The 18,502-nt window shown below is 37.1% G+C and overlaps 1 protein-coding gene across 7 annotated transcripts in view; it reads right to left on the bottom strand.

Moving 5' to 3' along the window:
- Ltbp1 (latent transforming growth factor beta binding protein 1) overlaps positions 1 to 18,502 on the bottom strand; it is a 393,004-nt gene that overhangs the window by 101,834 nt on the left and 272,668 nt on the right. For all 7 annotated transcript variants that reach the window (XM_046441615.2, XM_046441616.2, XM_046441617.2 and 4 more), the window contains 6 exons: positions 17,242 to 17,264; positions 14,231 to 14,330; positions 13,630 to 13,728; positions 4,873 to 4,998; positions 3,585 to 3,710; positions 3,062 to 3,184 (listed from right to left, as the gene is read on the bottom strand). In XM_046441615.2, the coding sequence (XP_046297571.1) occupies positions 3,062 to 3,184; positions 3,585 to 3,710; positions 4,873 to 4,998; positions 13,630 to 13,728; positions 14,231 to 14,330; positions 17,242 to 17,264 (597 nt within the window). The remainder of the gene's footprint in view (positions 1 to 3,061; positions 3,185 to 3,584; positions 3,711 to 4,872; positions 4,999 to 13,629; positions 13,729 to 14,230; positions 14,331 to 17,241; positions 17,265 to 18,502) is intronic.

Here is an 18,502-nt window from a genome sequence, read left to right as displayed (position 1 = left end):
GAGGAAGTAGAGGAAAGGCAGGTTAGATCTGCATTTCAGTGGAGAAAACAACTCGGTGAGACGATGGGTCTAGACTTAAACATATGGCAATAATGCATGGTGAAGTATACCTGGATTAAAATATTTACAACATATTCCAAGGAAGAACTTGTCCCCAATTCTTCAACTGGCAGCGTCAGACCTCTCCACTCTGGGAGTTGGTAGTCTTCTGAGGTCACTTTTTGAACATCAAATCTTTCAAGTAATACCACAGCTTGCCAGAAAGAAATACAAGGAATGGGGGCGAGAGTGAGGAAGCCATATATCTACCTGGCCAGAATTTTCTCTGCAGACATTAGATGCTCTAGGGAATCTTCACTTTGGCTTTATAAACCAAGAATATCCTGGGTTTGAGTAATTTAAAACCTTTCATATGATAGAAAGTCCTTGGAGGAAGAAAAGAACGTTAGGAGAGAGTGAACTCATATATACTTTTAAGATTTTCCAGAAAAACATGGGTGTTTAGAGGTCCTATATAATGTACATTTTATATTGGGACACTTAGATATTAAATCTAAATTTGTGTGACTATTTTCTGGTAAAAATAGACCTTTTCTCTCATTTGCTGCTAACTGAAATTATTAATCATTCTTTTTAATACCGGGAAGAAAAAAAATCACCTAAGTTTGGTGGGAGCTGCAGCAGAGATAACTATAACACTAGCATTAGTTATTTTTAAAGAATGGTTAAAAACAAGAAAATGAAGGAAACTAAAATACAGGAAGGAGTTCAACAGATGAAAATGAGTGGCATTTGAAAGAAGTGCTTTCTCTGGAGGTGGATTTTGAATTTGTATCTAAGTGCTCTAATACAAAATGAATGGTATATAGACCTTTAAACATACTTAGCACATGAATAGATTTTCAGGGCATATCCTGAAAAGTGAAAGTGAAAAAAATATATAACTGGGGCTGGGGTTGGTAGCTCAGTGGTAGAGCGCTTGCCCAGCATGCGTGAGGCCCTGGGTTCGATCCCCAGCACCGCATATATCTGAATAAACAAAATAAAGGTATTGTGTCCATCTACAACTAAAAATATTTTTTAAAAAATACATAACTAGTTCACTAAATAGACATCCATAGGTATTTCATGTATTCATTCTGGTACACTTAAAACTTTTCTCCCACTCCACTCCACTACATATTTGTTGGGAGGGCAGGAATGCTTAAAAATGACAAAAAAAATGAAGATATTAAAAAAAAGCACCAGGTCAGCATTGTAATTTTTCTTTTATCAGTGAAAAATTCCTACTAATAAACAATAACACACAGTGATGTTTGTGGATTTTTTTTTTTTTTTTTTAAGCTCAGATGTTCTGGGACTTCTTGTTCTTAAAAAAAAAGATGATGCTTGCCAGTTTCAATTTCCAAAAATCATTACATTCTCCTCTGGATGGGAATTTAAAAAAAATAAATAAAAATACAACTGCTAATCAGAGAAATGTCACTGAGCCAGGCTGGCCCAATAAATACAGTGCAACATTGAGCAATACAAGATAACATCCCTGAATTTCCTGCTGCTCTCACTTGTTCCCTCATCTATAAATGAGGGACTACCTGCCCTGTAATGCTTTTACGGAATAAAGCAAGGATGAATGAGATAATGTCTGTAAACTACAATAGGCTCCTTGGAGACTGGTGCTGTTTGAAAGCAGCTTCGTTAGTGACAGCTGAGAAAATCTTCTGTGAGCCAGGAGCTCAGGGACCTTTGGTTCTAGTCCATGACCAAAGTAGAAAACAGCCGCACTGTTTGGCTCCTTCTGCTTCGCTAGCCTTTTCATGGGGGATAGAATGATATATTACTTATTCGGGGAACCCTGGTGATATTTCAGCTAAATAATTTCCATATATTGAGTATTCCTGAATATTCTATGAGCTTTCAGTTTAATTTTATAATCTTCAAATTTCTTGTCTCCTCCCTTCTTTCCTTATTGATGAAATATCTTCTCTTTCCATTCTGGGACTGTATGCAGAACTGAAGGGCAGGTGGGAGCTGCCAACAAAAATGTCTAATTAGCTCTCTGGGTCATTGGAGCTGTGAAGAAAACCAACAGGCAGAAGCCAAGGGACAGCTAAGAGCAGACTGGCCCACCTGGTCTGTCACTCCCTAACTTTAGAGGCTAAACAAAAGGCAGACTATTGGCAGCCAAGCAGGAAACCCTAGGACCCCAAACCACTCTCACATGCAAACTACTCAACACCAGCCTGAGACCCCTGTGCCCTGGCCCTCACATCTCCATGACAGAAGTTCAACAGAAGCTAATGTATTTCTTCAGGAATATAAATACAGAAAAGTACTGCAGCAGTTTCAAAAAAGTACCTGCCCAACCTCGACATCTACATAGACAGAACTATAACTGGAAAGTAATTTGGGCCATGTAATACATATTTTCTATATATATTTTTTTCTACTCAGGATTGAACCTCATGCATGTTAGGCAGGGCACTACCACTGAGCTACATCTCCCTGATGAGGGCAAACTTATGGCTATGGTCAGTAAGAAAGGAATTTTATTTAGCACCACTGGAATCTGACCAAGTTGGTCAGACAATACTTCTGTGGGAAGTTTGCAAGAAAGTCCCAGAACACGTGTAAAAGAAGGCAGCTGAGACAAAGGAATGCAACAAGTTGAAAACGAAAAATCAACACTGGTTCCACCTGCACTATGTTTCCAGATGAACAAGCCAGACGTCCTAATTAAGACTGGGTTTGTACGAGGATACTCGGCAATTAATTAAAGTGATCTCACTCCAAATACCAGGGAAGGCAGATACCAGGGTGAAAAATAATGAGAACACGAAGATGGAAAATAATCCAGACAGAGCCACTGAAATGAGGCAAAGTGGCTGTGAATCCAGAAAGTGTGGGAGCCTGGATACACTGGTATCCTGCAGAATCAGGGAGGAGAACAGCAACCAGGCTGTGCTTACGGCCCTGGAGTCCAGACCCAGCCCTGTGTTTCATGGGCGCTTGTGCTGAGCGCATGCAGGCGCCAGGATCCTGATTCTCTAAGCAGACTCACCCTCGCAACGGCCTCTCCGGGTCATGCGGTACCCGCTATCACAGTATTCACACCGGAAGGCCCCCACGGTGTTGATGCAGTGTCCCTCCCCACAGACGTCAGGCCTCAGGCACTCGTCCACGTCTATATGAAGCAGAAAACACTGTCAAGGTTTAATTTCCAAAGTATCATTTCACACCTCTCCCAGCTTAGTTCAAACATAATTGTGAGATAACTAAAATCTACTATCACCCCTTGGATTGTTCAACAGGCTTCCAAATCACAGAGGTTTGATTCACAAGGGGTCCAGAAGTGACATGTTACACACCGTGTCTGTACATTTTTGACATTCCTCCATCAGAAGTGTTGGAAAGAAAAAAAAATTCACTTATATCTGCCGGTGCCTAGCAGATGGCCATGTCCTAACAAAACGCTTATTTTAAAACTTCTGGATTGTCTTAATGAGCACTGAACTGATAGGGTCCTGGGACACCTAAAACCCCAGGTCTGAGAATTTATACATTAGGAAGAACACTGCCATTACCTATGCAGTTAGTACCCTCCTCACTGGCCATAAATCCCGCCGGGCAAATACACAAGAAACTTCCCTCGGTGTTTTCACAGCGTCCTTGGGAGCAGAGGTGTTGGGCCTGAGTACATTCATCAATATCTGTTAATGCAACAAATAGAAAAAGATTAGTGCTGTGTAGCAAGAATTCAGTCTCCCTGCTCTGTAAAAGACCAGCATGCCATTCCCTGGGGACACAAACCTTTACAACTGAGGAGAACAAGTAAAAAGAGACAGGCTCTGTCTTGCCAAGATCCTTGAAGGATGGTGAGTGGGAAGAGGAAGCAGCTTATTGCATATAACCTCAAAGGTTAAAACTAAAAACCACAACATTGATGTTGCAGACAGATTTCAGGTCAAACCAGCATTCTGCGGATAACTGGGGTCATCAAGCACTGGAATGTGCCGTCAGCAAGAGAGTCGGAGACTCTTTCACTGTGCACAGGCCAGGAGCTGGATTAAGACATCTCTACTGCCTCTTCTACTTCATATTTTGGGTTCTAAAGGTGAATACAATGTATGCAAATGAAGGGGAAACTTGTAATAGAGCAGTGTGATTAGCTCTTCTTCCCCCCCTCCTCCCTGCCCTACATAATGCACAAAATTCACACATCTGCCTTTGTTGCTTTGTTTACTTTGACAACACCTTGTAACTTAGTGCTAAATCTCCCTTTTTTGAAAAAGGAAATTAAGTTTATAGTAAACGCATTAAAATGATTGATTTAACTCTATTAAACCTCTCTCTGAGATACCTCTTATTCCAAAGCAATGTATATGAAATCTCTTACTTATAAATTCATTAATAGCTTCCTGCCAGGGCACGGACAGGTCCTCCATTTAGAAATCCAATTTAGAAATCATATTTCGTGTACTTAAATGAATTCTTTATAATAGCAGACATTAACATTGAGTTCTTTATTATAGCAGACATTAATATTAACTTGCTTTTGCTGAATACAAGTTTTTAGGTAGCTCTTTCTGGAATTCTTATCTACTTTATCTGAAAAACTTTCATAAATTATTCCACATTCAGGTAAATATATCAAATTTGACAAGGTAGGTACCACTGAATAAAGAAGAGAATCCCAGGAGTATGGCAGATCCTTTTTCTGAGCTCTCTTAGAGAAAGTATAAACATCTTTTAAAAATTAAACATAGTAACATTTTCTTGACATGTTTAAATCGACTTGTTTAAGAAAAATGTTTTACACATAACAAATATCTTCTATTTAATTAATAACTGTCTGTCCTAAATGCCTCTTACCAACACACTTCCTCTGTTGCTCACTGAACCTGTAGCCCTCGTAGCAGATACAGGTGTACCGCACCGGTAAGTTAATGCAGTGTCCTGCTCCACAGATATCAGGGTTCACAGTACATTCATTAATTTCTTTAAAAGAAAAGAACACAGTGTGAAAAAAGAAACACAGAAATAAAGATTTCACTGCTATTTACAAATCATTACTTTGTGTTTCTCGACTAGCTAAATAATGTTGACATAATCCTGTACTTAGAAGACAAAGCCAACCTCTGAAATCAAATAAAAGTTCATGTGATCACAATATTGATTAGTCCTATTCAAGATCATTAATAGTTACTAATAACAACTGCAGTGGGTAGAAACTCAGAAAGAGGCCTGTTGGAAGTTTTAAGGAAATCTATTCTTAACAAAACAACTTCCAAGCCAGGCGCTGTGATGCATGCCTGTAATCCCAGAGGCTAGGGAGATTGAGGCAGGACGATTGTGAGTTCAAAGCCAGCCTCAGCAACAGCAAGGCACTAAGCAACTCAGTGAGACCTTGTCTCTAAATAAAATACAAAATAGGGCTGGGGATGTGGCTCAGTGGTTGAGTGCCCCTGAGTTCAATCCCTGGCAACCCCCTCCCCCCCAAAAAATAAAAAACAACTTCCAACATGGCCTATGCATACATTTCTATCCACTCTGTTTCACCATAGATGACAGAGTTTGAATCATTGTGTTATTTCTTCTGATAAGAAATAAATGGTAATTTTCCATTCATTAGCAGGTCAAATTTCAGTTCCAACAACTAGATCCAAACTCCTCCAAAGTTTCTCATTAATTCCGAAGAAAGAGTTCTCCCTCCTAATGAAAGCAAACTTCCAAGTATATCTAACTCTCAATTTCCCAGTTTCCAATGTGAGCACATTTTATTTATACTAGTAAAGTATCATCTTCCAAATCTTCTCTGTTAAATTCCTCCCTTACTCTCTTACTGATGGCTACGTGAGACCTGTTTCTTCCATGCAGCCTGTTCAAGTCCTCACTCCACTTAGATACGCACTATGGTGGAAACAGGTTCATAAGAGTCCATCTACATAAGCTTAATTACCTAAAGGACACAGGACTCAAAAGTGGCCTTCTGAGATAAATTACTCTCTAATATTTTCTATTTTCAATGACCTCTGATGGAAGGTACAACGACAGAGGTGGTTGGAAGCACTCACTTGAAGTCAGCACAGGTACAAATTCTGTCACCCTTTAAAGCTCTCTAGTCCAGGGTGAGTTATTTAACCATCATAAGCCTCACTTTTCTACAAGTGTAAAATGGAACTAGTCAGAGTTCCAACTCCTAAGTATTAGACTGAGAAAACCTAAATGCATGTAGCCTAATGCCTGGCACATTAAGTATATTCATAAACGTTATCATTATCACTGTTATTTGTATTGAAGTCACCTAAGAATATGTAACAAAGAAATAGCGCATTTATACCAATACTACCTTGGGCTATAATTATCTCAGTCTTATCATATAGCAAACAAGGCTTAAAAGAAATGCTGGCACTGATGAGACCAAGGAACCCCCCAAGGAGAAGTAGATTGAGGCCTCTGAGTGTAACAAATCCATGGCACAGTTTTGTAAGAGGGACCATGGCTTGAACAAGAAGAAATACAAGTGGGTTACTGTCACTAATGACCCACTATGCACTTTTCTGCCATTTTCTAAGCATGTGAAAATCATGCTTTACCAAAAACTTCACCATGTAAATGAACTACACTGGGGTTGAGGTTGCTCTCCAAAACCCCAACCACAGTCTTCATTTTTCATAAAGTATTCACAGTGCTATAACTTTAAGATTTCAAAGCAAGTCCTGTGAAAGGGGAACACAGGAACTGTAAAACTTAAAACAACATCATCTGTATGTATGAAGAGGGTATGCAAAAAACCATGACCTGCAATCTAAATATCTTTTATGAGTTCATTTATGCTAGTTAACTATTAGAAAAATACTTACTTATAGTTAGTAAATTACCCAATTCTAGAAAAACTGAAATGATTCAGGAGGATAAAACATTGAGTGATTAACACGAACACTTCAATTTAAGTAACTGGCAATAACAACACAATGAATTTTGATAACTATAAACACAGGTTATACAATCATTAACAGGAGAGGGAAATGCTTATTTGTTGAAAAAATATATAGTTAGGTAAAAAACACAATATAGACCCTGATTTCAAATTATGATACACTCAGGAAAAAAAGGCTAGAAGAAAATATATCCAAGTTTATTGGATTGTTATTTTCTTATTTATATATTTTTTTCTGTATCTTAAAAAGTTTTCTACAACAAGCATGTAATTAGTAGTTTTATAATCAGAAAAGTCTTCCCTCAAGAGTTCCATTTTTATGTGCCCCAAAAATCTGAAGGTAAAAGTAGTCCTCACCAGGTGATACTCTAAGACACTCAGGTAAGAATTCTCTTTTCTATAGGAATTTTTAGTTGAAAAGTTTGAGAAATACATCTCTAAACATCTCTATATATTATTGGTAGATGTCTCCTATGAAAATGATTCATATTTAGATTTCTTAGTTTTCTTTGTCATTACCGACCTTCCTTTGTATTCTTTTCTGCCATTTTCTAAAAACAGAAAAGACATGTTGGTCATATTTGCAAAAGGAAAGTAAAATCTTTAAATGATGAATTAAGGTATGAGGGGCAAGGATCCAGGCCAAAAATTAAAAGGCTATAAATCCAGAGTTTATATGAAAGGTCTGATCCATAGTTACTGCCCCCATCCCACACACACCAATTTCTTCTCTATTACCAAATATTTATTTCTCATTTTTCAGGCATAGTATTAGAATGGAGTTTTTAACATATATGGACAAAGGTCTTCAAAAATATGGATGCTTAATTCAAGTGTAATATGTTCCCATAACAATTTACCAACATATTTTTATTATTTCTTAAATTACATATTATATATCATAAAACTTTTGTTGTAGGAAATGAAATGAATAAAAGTGGCCTTTCCTTCCACTTCAATACCTTAAATGGAAGTTATGAGATTGAAATTATGTTGGTAAAGAATGTTGAGGGATTTTAATTGATCTTCTCATAGTTCAATATAGAGAAAGACAGTTTGAAAATGGTGATCCTTGCTGGCAGGGCATGAACATACGCTTGAAAATGCTAAGCTGATGCCACTAGAGGGTACTAAGAGACACATCCAGGGAGAGAAAGGACATTTATAAAACGTATTTGACTTCTGTATTGATTGTGTCCTTTTGAAAGAAGTGATCAGCTACTTTAACGTTCAACATTTTGACCTCAGAGATCCCTTTCAGCCACATGCCAGGCAGAAGCTCACCTGTCCAGGTAGATAGGACAAAGCCCCCAAGACATTCAGTCTGCTTTCTACTCACTGGGCATCCAAGAGTTAGTTGGCATCGTACCCACACTGTTACCCATATTTAAAATTTTTAAAGCATGTCTCCTCATCTGTCGCTGAGCTTTCCCCACTCCCCTGTTATGTTTTCATTCTCAAGCACATCGACAGCACACAGAAAGGCAAGTCCTGGGGGTGCTGTCCTGAAGAACAGGATGAATTTTCTGTTTTTTCTATTGTTTAGGACAAAGATACCCGGCTTTATATTTTTGCAGGAGGTCGCTCACATATCGGCATGTGAACCTATCCTCCCAGAATGGGCCAGTTTGTGGAGAAACAGACACTTAGAGCAAACTGTCAACACAAGCCCTGGAAACCATAGAGGCAGAGCCTCCCACAGACAGCACAGCCCCAGCACTACCCTGGCAACTGGGAATGGCTTTTCTTCTTCAGCACGGTTGGCTTCCCAGAGAGGCCGTCAAGCAAGTGTCCCCACTGGACTTTTTCATGTGTGCTTCATAACATCCATATGCCTCCGGGTTCATGGGCAGCCCTACCCTTTCTTTTGATATGTGCCCCTGAAATAACTTCACCTTCACCAGTCCAAGGACCTCACTCTGTTTCTTTGGCTGCAGTCCACTTAGAATTTGGAAAAAGAACCATGACCAAAAGCCAATGGAAAAACCAAATGCTCTATTCACCCCAGCAGCAAGGCCAATGGTAGATTTAGCAGTATATCTTTATTTTCTAAAATTAAATGAAAAAGAAAGCTTTTGGCAAAATGTGAAAATGAGTGTGCTGACCTCCAGGTCATCCATCATCTGATGACTTGAATGAATGAATGAGCAAACGAATCAGTGCCTTAAAAATGGCGTCTGGAAACACTAAAGCGAGATGATTCTACATTTTTTTTTTTTAAGAGTTCATTTTCCATCAGCATACATAGTTTCTTGAGACTGTAATGACATTCAGAATATGCTTCAGGGACAAACATTTTTAAAGGGGTCAATTGTGAGTTCTGGAAAAACTGGATGAGCAAATAGCTTTAAAAATACTTGGGCCATCGTAATTACAGAGGTTTCTGTAAGGCAGTGAAGGAGACAAAGAATAATTTCTGGTTGGTCTGCAAGGGCCACGGGGAAAGTTCGGGAAGAGTCTGAGCAAGGCATCAAATGTGAACTCATGGCAAGGTTTACAAAAATGCCCTGGCTTTCTAACTGCCCCACAATGAGCATAAACTGTCCCACAACAATTGAAACAGATGTTTCCACTTTGTAAATATTTGCCAGAGAAATAAAGGTTTGATTTTCCAACCTATCCCTCAGCTATTAAGACCCTATGCTAAATCAAGAATTTATATGCTGAAACGTATAATTTATTTGGAAACAGTACACTCATAGTGTTGCAAGCCACCAAGTCAGCTGTTAAGAGTGGAAAATATCACTCTTATTTCCTGCAAATATGCAGCTCACTTTATAATTATTACATGTCAAAGTGTGTTTGGCTAAAAAAAATCTATAAAGCCTACCTCCAATCTCACCACCATAAAGATATCATCACTATGAAATATAGAGCTGATCATATTTATTTTAGACTTTAATTATTCTATTTCTTTCTTCAGATATGGGAGAAACTAACAGTAACAATAATTTACTGCCTCGGTGTTTTTGATAAAAAAAATTATATAATGTTCCTGAAAGCATTGGTCAGTTTGCTCCTAAGATCTATGTTTGGTCCCCATATCCAACCAATGGGACCATCTACATTTTGATTTAAATTATATTTGCTACAAACAATAATCTTATGTTAATGCATATCACTGCTCACAATGGAGCTTTAAAGTTGCAACCTTTTCTTTTTGGACTGTATAATTTCTCCTCATTGATTCTTTCACTAAGAATTTTTTTTTTACTATAGGTAATGCAAATACTTACAACTACTACATGAGAAAAAAATTCAGCATCATTTGTTTCTTGGAAATAAATATTTGTGCTTCAAACATGTGACAGCAGATGTTAGCCCTGTTTCTCTGCCAGACTCCAATTACACAGTCTTCTGACAACTTCATACGGCAGGGCTGCTTTCATGTTTTTCAATCAGTTCCACAGTTCAGTTGAAGTCGAGCAACTTCTATTTGTTATTTCTCACACAGCTGCCTTTAAAGGATGAAACTGCCTTCATCTAGCCAAACTTACTTAGCCTCTGCAAAGTTATTTTGCAAGAAGTATGTCCATTGAAGTTAGCCATACCCATTCACAACTAAATTCATCTTCAAATTGGAAAATGGAAATATAGTATTTATTTAGAAAAAAACTAGTGAATTACACTGTCACACTTCATTTTAAAATATATATATATATATATTTTTAACCTTAAGGTAAATAATTAAGAGATCCTTGCTAACCAAGAGAGTATATTACCAACTGGGAGACTTTGCAAAGAACAGTAGCATACATGTGTTTAATAAAGTAAGTATACTCATATATGCCCTCAAAATAGACAACTTTAGTCATACCTTTTGTTAAAATCACTATCGTTTCATTGGATGACTCCCAAAATACTCAGAATCGCTAACATTTCTGTAGCATTCCCCTCAGTATTAATAGTAAAATCAAAGAGTGGTTGCCATGCAATTGAGAGCTCTGCAGCAGATGTGCCTTGATTCTATCACTAGACGGAAATGCACTGAGGAGACCACCGAGTGCCTCCACTCTTCTTAGTCACCTGGCCTTTCACCTCAGCTCAGAGGTGCTTTTTATAAGCAATTTCTAGCCTGCTGTCGCTAATACAGGTACATTCACATGTTTGAGAAAATGGTTTAAAGTTAAACACATAACATTTGAAATGTAACATGCTGCATATGTTTCTGAGGACGGAATATTTTAAGGAGAATGCACTCTTCTATTAGTTATTCTGGCTACACACTACCAATTTTGTCCTGCAATGGTATCATAAGGGTAGTTAGAATAAGTTCATATGATGCTGCTTGACAATCTTTTTAAATTTATATGTTTTTATCTGAATTGACATTTAAATTTTATGTATTTATTGCATATAACATGATGTTTTGAGATGACAGATATAGATAAATAGATAGATAGTTAAATGACTAAATCTAACTAATTGACATGGGCATTACACCACATAGTTATTATTTTGTGATAAGAACATTTAAATCTGCTCTCTTAGCACTTTTTAAGAATACAATGTATTATTATTAACTACACTATGTTGAACAATACGTCTCTTAAATTTATTTCTCCTCTCTAACTGAATACCATAGTGACATTCTTTTCTAACTCTAAAATTGTATTCAATTTACAAAAAGTAGGAAATAAAAAAAATTTCTAACAAGAAATCAACCTGTAAACCTCTTAGGTCTCACTACAAGAAATAATCACTACTAATATCTAATGCAGTTTCTCCCAGCTTTCCTTAAGGTATATGTCTTTTTTTTAATTTAATAGGTATAATACTCTATATTTTTCATTTGCTATATCCTTCATTTTAAATTTACCCATATTTTGTGACCATATCCTTCTATACTGTAGTAAAAATTCTTCAAAAATACTATATTTGGTAGTGATATAATGTGGAATAATATTTTTTTCAATATATAGATATAACATGATTATTTATTTCTCTAAACCTAAATATTTAGCTTATTTCTATTTTTTTCTGTTATATATCATGTTGTGATAAGTAACCATTTATATAAAACATCACAGTCTTTGGGGAAATTTTTATTCCCTATATAAGATATCTTAAAATAGGATTACTGAGTCAAAAGTTCTGAACACTTATACAGTTCTTTATACATATTGGGGTCCGTTTTCTAAAAAAGCTGAATCAAGTTTACTTACACTGTGATGGCTAATTTCATAAGTCAACTTGACTGGCTAATGGATGTACAGATGGCCAGTAAAACACTTTTTCCAGGTGTTTGTGCATGAGGGTTTTCAGGAGAAACTAGCACCTTGCATTAGTAGACAATACAGGTGGACCTCTTCCACCCACTGAGGGCAGGGCCCAAATAGAACAAAAAGGCATAGAAGAACATCATCTCTCCTGTCCTTGGAAGCCAGTATTCCTGGTTCTCAGACCTTCCAACTCCATTTAGGACCTATGCTTCTGGCTCCCTTGGTTCTCAGGCCCCCAGGTTTGGACTAGAACCACATCCCTAGCTTTCCTAGGCCCCCAACCAGCAGATAACAGATTGTGGGACTCCTCAGGCTTGAGAATCTTGTGAACTGATCTCTCATAATAAAGCTCTTTCTGTATGTCTCTCAATATATCCTTTGGGTTATACTTTCTGGCAAACCCTTCAGCAATGGGTAAAAGTCTCTATTTCACCCTAATAAAAACAGTTCTGTTGGATCAGTCATCATGGCCTCCTTTAACTGCAGAGATAATAACAACTCCAGCTCTCTGAACAGTGGAAGGCAGCCACAGCCACTAATTTGATAAGAATAAAGTATTATCCTATTTAAATTTACATGTATTTACCAATCATCAAATAATGACTTTCAATAATAATAATAATTTTTGAATAATAAATACTACTCCTCATAACAAAAAGAGTAAAAGCTCATCTTTTCCATTACATAAAATTTCCTATTATATGTTCGTTGGTATTATTTATTTTTCTATGACTTTTCTGACTACATTATTTTCCCCATTTCTCATTAGTAATTTTTCTTGATGATTTATGAGAGCTCATTTCAACATTTTTTTCCCATTCTTGGGGATTGAACCCAGGGTCTCACTAAGTTGCCTAGATTATCTTCGAACTTGCAATTCTACTGACTGAGTCACTGGGATTACAGGTAAGCACCACTGTGCCTGGCCAAACTGTAAGAGCTCAATATACATTAAGGATGTTACTATTTAAGTTTTTGCATTTGTTTCAGAAACAATGCATATTTTTTAAATCTTTTTAAACCTAACAATTAAAATGTTTATTATAAAGAATTCAGGAAATACATAAAAATATAATGAAGAACATAAATATTATTCATGATGCCATTGAGTGGTAATAGTTGACACTTTGATACATTTCCTTTCTGTCTCTTTTTCTCTTTTTATAGACATTTAAAAAATAAATTAGAATCATTACATCATGTTCTATATTTCTTAATAAACATTATGCCATAAGCATTTCTTCATATTAAATACTCATTTAAAACATTAATAATTATGTCATATTCTATTGTATATACCATATTGTAATTTATTTATCCATACTTTTTAATAAATCATATTATTTCCAAATATGCACTTTTATGACTAACTGTACCACGAGCAAGCTTAAAATTTGATATACTGTTTTAAATAGATTCAAACACATGTCTCCACAGGATATGTAACATGGCAAACACAGAACTGACCTGTTACTTGAGTAGGTGCAATCACTTGGCTCGCACTTGATGTAGAAGCCTCAGGAGCTACTTCTACAGGCACAGGAGGCGATGTTTTCTCAATTACCACTGCATGAGGAAGTGGAGGATAAAAAGGAAATTAAAGCCTGTGCATGGAGATCCCATTTCAAAATGTAAGCACAGTTTAGTCTAATAATATATCACAATAGCTCCTGGATATCAAGAACTGTCATAGATCCTGAGAGCTCATGGTATTAATTCACAGCTCTGGTTTCAATATTTAGCAAGAATATCTGAGAGCAACTGAGAAGTCACAAACAATGACCAATCATCAAATAATGACTTTCAATAATAATAATTTTTGAATAATAAATACTACTCCTCATAACAAAAAGAGTAAAAGCTCATCTTTTCTATTATATTTACAGTATTTTGCTTATGTTAACATTATATAAGCATAGGAACAAAATGCTTTAACATGCATTTTTTACATTTAAACTCAATTATGAACTCCAGTGATTCTTAAGCAAAATCAAAGGCACACAAAAATTCCCATCTTCTGCTTTTATTCTGAATACTCTTAGAAACAGCACAGATCAACATAAGTTACCTGGAAACTGTGGATGCAGATGAATAGTTGAAATGCCTGGGGAGAGCTGGGGTTGACCAGGCTCAAGTTTGGTTTTCTCTTGATCCAATGAAGGTATTTCCTGGGTAGTTGTATTAGTAGGGGGAGAGAGGAAAATTGAATGTGGGAATTACTTTCAGTTTCACACATAGGACCATTTTTGTTTAATTAATAATGTCTTTAGGAAAGCAAAGAAACACCATAGATATAAATCTGTATAATTGTGTGGCATTAAAAAAAAATTGTGCCATTAGCCCTTGAATTTTACAAGAAGTGCTGATCTACACATACACTCTCAGTCACCTCCTTGGGGCTCATTCAGACCTTTAAAGCAATGGCCTTGGCCCAAGGGGCCATATTTGGTCTCCAACAGGTACCTCAAGTGAGGCCTAAACCTTGGTCTCATTCACCTGTGGCTCTGCCCACTAAGATGGCCGGCCACCCTTTACAGATTACACAGTGGATACACGTGCTAAGCTACCATATTTTAAACCAGTCAGTCATCATGGCCCCCATTAACCAACAGCTAATAACCTGACAACTCCATCTCCCTGAACAGTGATAGGCAGCCACAGCCACGGGAGCTGCGGTCTTGGAGGAGGACTTGAGACTTCCAAACATATCCTGTTACCAGTTCTTGTCCCCTGGACCTCAGGCAAAGAAACAATCAATCACCATAGCTCAGCTCCCAGTTACAGCTCCGTAGGGCTCATGCCAACTGAACAATTAAGCCTAGTTAAGGATCCGTGCCTTGGCCCACCCTGGGGCCAGGGAGCTCATAACAACACTTCATCAAAAGTACTCATCAAGTTACTTCCTCGCTGTTACCCTATATATTCCCCCTCTGGCTTCAACTACTGCCATGTCTCAGAAAGCTCACTTTCTCAGCTTCTGTTTGCCTCTTATCCTCTCTCCTGGCTTCAATTATCACCTCTTTTCTGTTTCTAAAATAGCCTGATTGAACGTTTCATTGGAAGACTCAGTTTTGTAGGCACAAGTGCTTGAAGGGTAACTTCATCTCACTGTTCCACAGATTTCTCAAACCCACTCCCCTGCACACACAAAATCATCCGGGCTGCCATTCCAACATCATCGTTTCTGTCAACACCAGTCATCGATCCATCCCATCTAGATTTGAAGTCACTTTTTAGTCCTCCCTCTTCCAATCTTCATTCCAACTCCTGCTCATTTGCATGACTCCTTATGGTTGCTCACTCTTCCGTATCTGTGGTCCCCATCATCCCAGTCTGGATTTACTCTTTCAACTTCAGTTTATTGTAATCATCTAATTGACCTTTCAGGCTCTTTCTCTCCCTAACTAGGTTAAGCCTGTCATGATTCATCTTCCAGAAACACTGAGCACTTATTACACTTTCCCACACATCCCTCTTAAGAACTTTGGACTGGCTTCCTAGTACCTATCAGAGATTAATTCAATCAGTCTCAATTACACCCTGTTCCCTGCAGCTTGTGGCCAAGGCCAACAAAGAGCAGATCATGATCAAGAGGCATCCCACTCCTGTAGTTCACAGACACGATTTCACCCAACAACATGAGGCAGCAGCCTTCCTGACCAATGTCACTTCTCCACCTTACAGGGAGGGTCCAGGTGAGCAGCTATGTATTTCCCTGCTGATTGCAACTGTAGCTGGTATTCCAAACCTTCCAAAAGCAGTCTCAGATTCTCTCTCTAACCAAGTCATTCATAACTCTTAACATCAATCTTCCACACCTTTACACATATAGATTTCCCACCCCGGACCATGCTCCTTTCTCTTCATCCATCTTCAACATCTTGAAACCTTTGTAGAGTACAAAGACCACAGAGATATGACTGCATTTTCCCCACTACCTCCTCTGGAAATAAAATGTAATTAAAAGAATACGACAGTTACCATAAACTCAATCACAAACAGAATAACAAAGCTGAGTTACGATGAGGCTCAGAAAGTTGACAGGCCTGCATCTAAGCTAAATGGCTCTTCTCATGTATCAGCTAGAATTAAATTCAAAATCACCAACATTGCAAATTACTGTACACCACTAATCTTTAGAGATACTAGCTAGGAGCTGCAAATGTGCATGTCTAATATGCATATCTATTGTATTTCTTTCAGGCTCAATATACCATAACTTCTTCCTTGAGTGCTATCAAAAATCATAATTTCCTTTTTCTGGATTCTTTTAGCACATACATGATGGCATTAATGTTACTTTACCCCATATTTGTAAGCTAGCAATTTTTAAAACTATTTATAATAGATTATGTATCACTCCTAATACTTGATGCACTCTCTTATCAACTGAATGAATGCTTAAATGTATAAACATTCAATAATTACCTAATTTTCATGTTATTAATAAAGAGACAAGGCAAAATCCAAGGAAAGTACAATATTACATAAATAAGACTTCAATCTAGCAAATCTAGCCTCACAACTTTTAGTGTCATTTTATGCCCCCAAACCAGATCAATAAACATTTCTGTAATATTTCTAAGAAACAATGTTCCAATATTTATTGCAGCTTTCAAGGTTCTATTCTAATTCGACTTAAACATGCATGTTAAATTTTAGTTGAATTAGCAAATACCTGACTTATTTTACATGCACTCTAAGAACACACAGTTACATGAACATGTCAGGGCCTTTCTTTCCCTGGGTGGGCCAGGTAATCCATCAACTCTTTGAATTCTTTTTATGTCCCTGATTCCCATCAGTTCCCACCATTTTCTTCTCATTTTAAGTGCCATGAGAATAGGGAGTTTTGTCTGATTTGTTCTCTTTATTTTCTTAACACTAAAGACAGTGCCAGTCATTTCAGATACTCAGTAAATATTTCTTGAATGAATGGATGCTTTAATTCCTTAAACTAAATGATGCATAAAGTACATCTTATTGTGGTTTCAACTTTAAAAACCCACATATATTACAAAAGAAAAATTTCAAAGATAGAAAAAAAAGGAGAAGACTTGCAAACAATGAATAAATTACCTTCTCAGGGGGTGCAGTTGCCACTAAAATCAAAAAAGAAAAAGGGCATTAGGATAATTCATTCATGATATTTCAATGTTTAAAAAGCAATAAATTCCAGTATCTCTGCAAAAAACATTAAGAATCAAACTAAAGAATAAAACAAAGAATTACAGTCATCTGCCATTTTAAAGAATTTTACACGGGACCAAGAGAGAACTTTCTATGGTATTTCATTCAACTCCAGGAATTGAGAGAGCAAATGAGAAAAAGCCTTTCAAAATCTATCATTCAAAATTAGGGTAAATAAACTGAAAAGTTAAACTATCCAATACTTTTGGTACATTATTTCATGCCATTCTTAATTTTGTAAAACTTCCCATGTCTTAGAAAACAAACATGTTCATTAATGGGTCAAACACTTATCCTTAATCTCATATGTAACATTCAAAATGCTTTCTGGTGTCAATGCTAAAAAAGAAATGTCACTTTTTCAATAAGAGGCATAAGAATGGATGCTACAATCTTGATGTAGTCTATTCTTTAAAGAACTTCCAAAGCACTCTGAGGAAGACTTGCTAACTAAATTATGGGGGAGAACTCAAGTAATAAGAGCTGAATTGGAGATTAGCATCAATATACTGAGCAAATTATATACTACACAATCATGAATGTTCTTGAGCCTTTGTACTTTGAAAGACTTGCTTTGCACGAATCTATCTTCAGTATTAGTTCCTAAGCCTCGGGCTCACATGCACTAAGATTTTTCTCTTGTGTCAGTGTCTCCATAATCATCAGCTGATGATTATGTTGGGAAGGTGCATTAATTCCTTAAAACAAAAAGGATACCCAATATAGTCAAATCACTGCTGGGGTATCTTATGGTTGGAAAAGTCAACTAACTTTTTATTCTCCCAAACCCAGGGTCAAGATAGTCTGGAGGCAGAATCAGAGCAAACCCCACTGCAAGCACTAGGCCATGCCAAGTGTACAGAGGCAATTTCACGTGAGGCCCTATTTGCTCTGCCTAACCAAGGAAGAAGTTCATGGAGTGAAAAGAATGGAATTAATAGGCCAGAATGCACCAATGCCCAGAGCCCAGAAAAATCCTGCCTCCCAGGAAGGAGGCTGTACCAAGTCCCCCACTCTTCACTAACCTGGACAGCATATATCCTCTCAAGATACAGTGTGGACACCCTAAATTCTGTCCTAAGCCTCTGCAGTGAAAAGTCAATAGGACCTTTTTTTTAGAGTAGATATATATATTTCATACAGAGCTAAA

Source organism: Marmota monax, unplaced genomic scaffold (assembly GCF_021218885.2).
Source record: "Marmota monax isolate L192 unplaced genomic scaffold, Marmota_monax_Labrador192_F-V1.1 WCK01_AAM20220418_F8-fsc00010, whole genome shotgun sequence".
Taxonomy (NCBI): domain Eukaryota; kingdom Metazoa; phylum Chordata; class Mammalia; order Rodentia; family Sciuridae; genus Marmota; species Marmota monax.
The sequence above is the reverse complement of the archived record's forward strand: the minus strand, read 5'-3'. Positions and strand labels throughout refer to the sequence as shown.